The sequence below is a fragment of the Arachis stenosperma genome, chromosome 9, assembly GCF_014773155.1.
Source record: "Arachis stenosperma cultivar V10309 chromosome 9, arast.V10309.gnm1.PFL2, whole genome shotgun sequence".
NCBI classification, from domain to species: Eukaryota; Viridiplantae; Streptophyta; class Magnoliopsida; order Fabales; family Fabaceae; genus Arachis; species Arachis stenosperma.
The window spans coordinates 145,486,469-145,494,782 of NC_080385.1; the positions used below are offsets into that span (position 1 = coordinate 145,486,469).

Consider the following 8,314-nt stretch of genomic DNA (forward strand, 5'->3'; position numbering starts at 1 on the left):
ACCCGGTTCCAGGCTACACCCCACCTGCCCATCCGAGGACCCCTCCGACCCGTCCGATACCCGAACTACCGAACAACAATTAAAGACAAATAGTCAAATAGGATTACTGATATTCTCACAACTCCAAGTTATTACTAAGAAAGGAAAAAAAAATAAAAAGAAAAGAGTGTGCAATAAGAACGTTATTTCATGAAATGAATGAGATTGTGATTTATTTTATTTTTTTAAATGATGAGATTGTCACTGTTGATATAGGAACCAATGTAATACTATACATATCCATCAAATTTTGTCATAAAGAAATTCCAGCCACTTTGCATGATAGTGGCCGCTGACACTAAATGTGTCTGTTCAATATCTACATTCACTTTTTTTTTACAAAAGCTTTGATTGCATAACGTGAAGCTATTTATCACAAAAATGCTTGCCATGTAAATGGTCTTTTTTTTTTTTTTGCTCATTTTCATATTAAATATATACACTATGATTGCTATACAAACAATGCTAACTGATATAAACAGTTTTTTTTTCCCCATTTTTTCTGTCACAGCTACAATCATCATCAAGAACGAAATTCGAGTTTTCATCGGATATGCCGCTTATTTTGAAGTGCAACTGACATGTTTCGAAGCCTATTTTTTATTTCTGTAAAGGATGGCCTGACTTCAGGGTCAGGATTCCAGCACTCTTCCATAAGCTTCTTCCACTCGGGATCGCAGCGTTTCGGAATAGAAGGCCTGAGCGTATTATTGACAATTCCTCCTTCATTAAATGATTTGTAATAAACAAAACTCTCCATCAGAATTCAAACAAGGCTTTGTAAAACTTTTTTTTATTAATTTTCTGAGTGACAGAATGGTTCAATGATGAAGCAACATGCTGATTGATCACACCACATGCAGCTAGAAAATCACATGTAACATGCACATAGGTGTATATATAACTTTGAACTTGAAACTACTGGGAGGGGGAAGTATGTCTACTACTCCACTAATCCAACACTGGTAGATAAAATAGATTTTGTATACTAATGATTTACACTAGAAAGAGAATGATGTGGTGATATCTAAAATAAGAATAGCATTGTGCTATTGGCTAATTTTGGCAGATTATATTGGCATTTCTACTTCAAACATTGCTAACAATGATAATTTGATAGGTTTGACAAAATAGACAAGGCTCCAGAGGAATTTGGTAATAAAAACTCCAACGAAAGATGGTTCTCAAGTTAAACATGAAATTCTTACCAATTATAGCACCACAGTGCATGTTAGCATATGGCTCTTCCCCAGTTAAGATCTCCCACATTGCAATGCCAAATGAGAAAACATCAACCTGCAGAAAGCAAGAAGGGGAAAGTAATCTTCAAGAGTGCACTTACAAGCAATCTCTTCACCAGTATGTGATTGGTCATATTTTTGTCAACCAAAAAAGGAGATAGAAACACCAAGACGAAGTTTCAAACCTTTTCAGATACCCGATTGTTACCATCTAGCAATTCCGGTGCCATCCAAGGAAGGGTTCCTCTGACACCACCCGAAATAAGTGTGTTGCGTTTAATTCTTGATAGGCCAAAATCTGAAACCTATTGATTGGAAAAACCACCAAGGAGTTCAGTTCAACAGAACACATTTGTTCCTATATGAAAATGAAGAACGTATATCTAGGAAAACGTAAACTACAAAACAGATGAAAATGAAAAAAGAATAAGAAAGCCTAATGTCTTCGAAAATTATAAATAAACATGCAGTTACAAACCAAATGTTTTGGACATCTTTCCATTCAAAGCCACGGAGTCAAAAATAAATAAATAAACAGATTCTTGTTTCTGTTACAAAATACCTTACATACTGGTCGCTCAGGATCCCCCAGATTAACAAGTAGATTATCACACTTCAAGTCAAAATGAACAATATTTTTCAAATGCAAATATTCCATGCCAAAGGCTGCATCCATTGCAATCATGATCCTTTTGCGACGATCAAGCACTCTGCAAGAAGCATATAAGAGTGATAAGCTCTAAATTCGTGTGAAGTGTTTTACGACACAGATATGTGTGTTAGCTTACCTCTCCTTCTTCACAAGAACATTTCTTAGCGATCCATGCACCATGTATTCTGTTACTGTTGCCAATGTTCCATCTGGGCCATTTGGAACTACCCCATAAAATGCTACCACGTTTGGATGATGAAGAGTAGATAGAATCTGTGCCTCTCTCCAGAAATCTTTTGTCTGCAGGGAGAAATAAAAGCAATAAACATATAAATATCAGAAAAAAGAGATTATGTGAATAGCTTAATGGCCAGTAAGATGGATATTTTTCAAGCTAATGAAATCTAATTCTTCATTAAACTTGGCAGCACATTTCCTTCCATAACTTTTGCAATTAACTATTCAAAAGATAAGCATAAGAAGAGTAGCATGAAGAAAGGATACCAGAAAAATTCAACTTTCTTATAATTTATAGAGATTTACCATCCGTTCTTGCTCGGATAATCTACCAGAAAAACAACTACTTTTTTTAATCCTCTTAATTGCAACATCAGTTCCCCTCCACTTTCCAAGATAAACAGTTCCAAAGGTTCCAGATCCTAGCTCTTGCAATTCTTCAAGATCAATATTCTCAATAATCTGCATTTTTGCAACTGAAAAATAGGTTACACAAAGAAAGAAGTTGGCTCTAATCCACCAATAACAACTGAAGCTGGTAAAAGTAAGAAAATTAGGATAAAACAAATTGTGACAACTATTGGATTAAGGGTGGAACAAGTCCCTACTTATAATTGTCAAGCTCATGCTAAAAGAATTTGTAAGCAAATTCAATATACCATTTCATCAAAAATAGAAGCAAGAACTTATATTCTTATTTTCTATTTGAAATAATACTTTACCTAATTATGTTAGATGAAGTTTGAATACTCATGAAGTCATGATAGTATTGAAGATGGAAAGACAGCAAGCATCAATAAGTAGCTCCATACCTGTAAACCAAACTGTTCAGCTTCTGTTTCAGGAGTTGTATCACCAGGAGGCTTATTGATGTTTTCGCTGTCAGTATTTACAAGGCCATCTACCCTTTCCTGTGTAGGAGATGTTGGTGCAACTTCATCCTCTTTGTCTAAATTTGAAGCAACTTGGGTGCATGACCGAAAACCTGTAGAACTACAATCATTGATGCTTCTGGAAGATTCTTCGTTAACGTCTGTGTTTCCTTCTTTGTAGTCAGGATCCTTGTGAGGTATAGCAACCTCTTTCATGGAAGAAGCACTCATGACCGGATACTGAATTACAATTTTGTAAATGATACAATTCTTATATGCATGCTATTGTTAAGAGTTGAAAGTTTCAACAGAGATAGATACTTACAGAGATAGGCAGTACAGACTCTTGGCTAGCATGGGAGTCAATTGGCTGTAACTCAAAAGAGACAAGGGAAAGTGGTCGATTGTCTGCCTCTGGTGTTGCATATTGGTTGTGCAACGACGAATCTTGGCTCCTAATGGAAAACTCAGAAGCAGTTCTGTCTAATGGTGCACCATGTGGTTGATCCCTCCAGTTGCGTGGAGATTCTAAAGAGCTAAATGGTGCCACAGATACATTGCATTCACTGCTTTGCAGATCGGGCGAAGATGAGCAAAATCCATGTTGGTAGTTGATGCACTGTTCATCAAACTGAGCATTGTTTTTACCGACATGTTGCAGGTTCTCTTTACCAATATGTGTCAAGCCTTTTCTACAATGACTCATTCCTGAAATGGGTAAATTATGATACTTAGGCTCATGTTCCTGCCAATCAACTCGTGGCTGTGATGGACATTCTTCCAAATGACTTGAAGTTTCTGGTGATATCAATTTATCTCTCTCTACACTGGGTGGGAACTGCAAGTGGACTTTAAGGTTCTCTTCACTTTCCAGAAGTGATGATTCAGAATTAACATGTAACATTCTATAATGAGGTCCCGCTCTATCATCACACACAGGCAATAAACTTGACTTATGCGGATGGGAGACAATCTTGTCAAAATGATATGAACCTTCATTGGTAACCGAAGGTCTCTCGAATATCATATCATTTTGACCACTTATTGCAGAATATAACAACTCATTACTGTGAGTTCGTCTGTGAAAATGAAAATTATCACTAGGCTTCCTGAATTGGTCAGCATCCACTGTGTATTGATTAATGGGATGGTAATTCAGATACGGAGGCCCTTGACCATGATTGTTATAGTATGCAATTGGATCAACATAATTGGTATTGTCGGTATACAAAGAATTGTCGTGTGGAGCTTTTTCCATAACAAAGGGGAGAATGCTTTCATTAACAGCAATACATGGATGATCCATAAAATGCTGAACATCAGAAATTTTGGGATCTTTAGGTTGTAGGAAGCTGGGAGATAAAGAAGGCATTTGATTAAATTTGCTTGCTACCTGCATTGCAGTAAGAAACTGAGAAGGCTTTGGGGACTGGCCTGGCATATTTGTGGTGGTTGGGTTGCAATCCTTGGCCTCTAAAGAAAATGCAGCTGCGTGTGAGTCCCTATGGAAACCTGGACTATTGTAATCAGAGTTGTTACCAAATGGGCTTGCCAAATTCTGCCCGCTAGGGTTCCTTCGTGGACTTGGATTGTGCATGCCATTTACAGCAACAACATAATGATAATCAGTATCACTTGCCTGATTGACCCTTGCTTCATTAGAGCCTGGAGTCTCAGCTTCTGTTAATGGTATGAGAAAAATCCGTAGCCGGTTAGAGCCTCCAGCTCTTTCTAACTCTTCATACTCCTCAATCATATGATGAAGATCCTCATCAGAACAAACGGAAATGAGAGCATCAAGGTCCTCTCCAGGAAGCTGGTACCTGATAGTGTGAGTTTGATTGCAAATTGCAGAAGTCTTGCTCATAAGTTCCTCCCAAGTAATGTTCTTCCTGATGGATATGATCCGTGTCTCACCGCCCATATATCTGAGCTTCCCATCATTTGGCCTTGGAAGAATTCTTCCCCCGAAACTACAGAGAAATTTTATCTTATTGAAAAAACCTTCTGAGAATGCTGTTCCATATGCATGGCTTGACTGAGGAGAATCTACAACATACACTCGATCACAACAACCTCCCTCCAAAACTTTACCTGAGAGTTGTCTTGTAAATTTGCCTGAAACTTGTCGAGAAAAATGACCAGATCCTTGCCTAGAAAAGTGACCAGAACCTTGTCTGGAAAGTTGACCTGATACTCTGCTACCGCCAGGGTCAAAATGGAGCACGTTAAAATTATTCGGATAAGTCCTGTTGTCAACCTCAGCAACATATCCCCTTGGTACATAATACTCTGACAAATCTGAGTTACAATCAGACTCTGATCTTATTAATCCAAAACCATGATTTAGATCCTCATGAACCATCTGATAATTATTATTGATGTTGAAATCTGTTCTATTCGGAAGGCGCTGGTCTGCATCTGTTATGACAGGAAGTCTCCTAAAACCAACCCGATCGCGCAAGAAGTCAGCAGAAAATTCTTCACCAGTTAGTATACACACGTTATCCACATCAATATCAGAAGGAATTCTTTCACCTGAACCAACAAACACCGTTTCTTTGTGTCCTGCACCTGAATTGCCATGAGCCTCATTACTCATGGTGGAAGATCTAATAACAAACTCCACAAAACCACCAGTTACAGCAGTGCATTGAGCCCTCAACGCCTTCTTCACATTAAACAAAGTTATTCGTCGCCAAGTCACATATTCACATGGATAAATCCTTATGCTCTTGTCACCCCAAAGCAAAATCCTTGGATAACAACTTATCCTATACAAGGAATTTCAAACCTTGAACCAAAAGCAATTTCTCACACATCATTTACCGTCTTAATAGGCAAATTCATAAGGTGATACAACCACAAAAATCCTTCTTAAAAAAAATAAATTCACAATTGACACATAGATAATTGCATTCGCCCACGATTAATTCAATACAAAGAACCAACAAATTCCCAAGGCACTCTACGCTTAAAATGAACCTGCAACTTTGCCCCTTCACCTCTGCAACAACATGATTACACAACACAAATAGGAATCAAAATAAACCTTTTTTTTTTAAAGCGCAAATGCATGAACATCAAACCAATATATAATCACAATTCTTCTTTTTTAAAGAAAAAAGGAAGCTAGTGTCCAAATCTACGAATAAAAGCAAGAATGTATGTTAACAATGTACCCGTTGATGTACCGAAAAAGTGAAATTGGAGCTCGGAAGATTGGTGCAATGGGGGAAAATGGAAGGTTTTTGAGGATTGGAGAAAAATGAAAAGAGATAAAAGGTGTTGAAAGTGGGTTTTTGTTGGGAAGAAAGAGATTGGTTTGTGAGGCAATGGTTGAAAGGGTTGTTCCATGAGGGTCGGAATTTCAAAGGGATATGTTGGAGGACGCAGCATTTGCTTAAAATGGCACACTGTAGTATGGAAAGAGAGAGAGAGAGTTACACACAGAAAAACGAGGAAAGGAAGAGAGCGAGGAATAATTCTAAATAACCCATTTCTAATTACTATTAATCTTAACTCCACAATCCACATCATCTATTGCATTTACAAATTTAGTACACACACACAATTTACCTATTTTGTATGGATAAATTATTTATACCTTTGTCAATTTTAAATTTTTAATTGTTACTAGAGTGAGACCAGGTAAATTATTTATACTATACACTGTATAAGTAAATGTTATATTATTTAGAGATTAATTAAATTACATATAAACTGATATTAAATTTAAATTATTTATATTAAAATATTTTATAAAATATTTATTTGATAATTTGTATATAATTTTATATAATTATTCAATTAAAATATAATATATATATATATATTAAAATATAGTTTATCAGTTTAAAATTTTAAATTTATTTATTTTTAAAATAAGACATAGATTTTTTATATTAAATTTGCACAAAATTATATTTTCACTTATTGTTTCTATTTAATATAAATACATAGGCCTTTTATGAAAAAAAATTTAAATAAATAATTTAATTATTTTAATTATCAAAATATATCATTCGTAGTGTATTTATCAATTTACATTACATTGATTTATCTCGTTTATATTATAAACGAGATATGTGTATTTTTTAAATTTCATATATTAAGATTATAATTATCTCATTTACAATGTAAATGAGATAAATCAATGCAATGTAAATTGGTAAATACACTACAAATTATATATTTTGGTAATTAAAATATATAAATTATTTATTTAAAAAAATTTTCAGCCTTTTATATTAGAGTTGTACAGAACTATATTTTCATTTGTTGCTTCTATTTTTATATTTATTTTAGTTGTCATAATTTGTCTTTTCATATGGTGTTTTTTACCTTATAAATAATTAAAGAAAAAATTACAAAAAATGAATGAAAATGAGAAACATAAAAAATATAATATTAAATTATAAATTAATTTTATAATCATGATATATTTAAAAATATACCTAATAAAAAAATATACCAAATTTAAACTCACTTTGGTTTAGAAAAATAAATAAAAATAAAAAATACTAAAAATATAATATAAAATTATGAATTAATTTTATAAAATTATGAATTAATTTTATAATCATGATATATTTAAATGTATTTAGTAAAGAAGTGTTCAAATTTAAGCTTACTTGAAAGAGTAAGATAGATATATTATTAATATGTATAAGTTGTAAAATTTTAATACTTGTTATTGAAATTTTTTTAATTATTATTATTATGATATTTTTAATGTATATTTATTGTATTTAATTAATATTTTATATTTTAATAAATAATAATAAATAAGAGTATTTATTAATTTTTAAAAATTTTACTAAAAGATAATTGATTCATTTTTAAGTTTTATCAAATCATCAAAGTTACTTAAATTTATTATATAAGAAGTTGGTATCAACTTGTATATAATAAAAAAAGGATAAATAAATAAATAGATAAATTGTGAATATTTTTAAAAAGAAACTTATCATTTATAATTTAATGTACATGTAAAATTATTTTATATTGATATATGTATCAAAATTAAATTATTTGTATTATTAAGTCATTAGCTTTTTTATCTGCTATTTCATCATATTCAAATTTTTTAGGTGCCAAAATACTTTTAAATTAAATTAGAAGTTACACACTATCAATCTGTCTTGACATCTGAACTATTAAGTTGATTTAAAATAAATTAGTTATCTATAAATACATAGATGATATTGTAAATTTCGGTTATACACAAACCAACAAATTTTAAATACATCCTACGTAACCATTCTATTAGT

General features: G+C 32.9%; 1 protein-coding gene across 1 annotated transcript; it reads right to left on the reverse strand.

Moving 5' to 3' along the window:
- Positions 1–298: 298 nt before the first annotated feature.
- LOC130951143 (uncharacterized) lies at positions 299–6,478 on the reverse strand. Its single transcript, XM_057879772.1, has 9 exons — positions 6,224–6,478; positions 3,367–6,048; positions 2,982–3,281; positions 2,476–2,631; positions 2,069–2,232; positions 1,843–1,990; positions 1,466–1,585; positions 1,248–1,335; positions 299–762 (listed from the first exon to the last, which is right to left on the reverse strand). The coding sequence occupies exons 2-9, from the start codon at positions 5,641–5,643 to the stop codon at positions 584–586; spliced, it is 3,432 nt and encodes a 1,143-aa protein (XP_057735755.1). The 5' UTR covers positions 5,644–6,048; positions 6,224–6,478; the 3' UTR covers positions 299–583.
- Positions 6,479–8,314: the final 1,836 nt, after the last annotated feature.

Excerpts from the sequence above, each read along its gene's own strand:
- LOC130951143 (XM_057879772.1), bottom strand. The coding sequence starts at position 5,643 with ATGAGTAATGAGGCTCATGGCAATTCAGGTGCAGGACACAAAGAAACG. Across the intron at positions 2,632-2,981 it reads CTGAACAGTTTGGTTTACAG|ATTATTGAGAATATTGATCT; the intron begins GTATGGAGCTAC and ends GCAAAAATGCAG. Across the intron at positions 2,233-2,475 it reads TATCCGAGCAAGAACGGATG|ACAAAAGATTTCTGGAGAGA; the intron begins GTAAATCTCTAT and ends TTCTCCCTGCAG.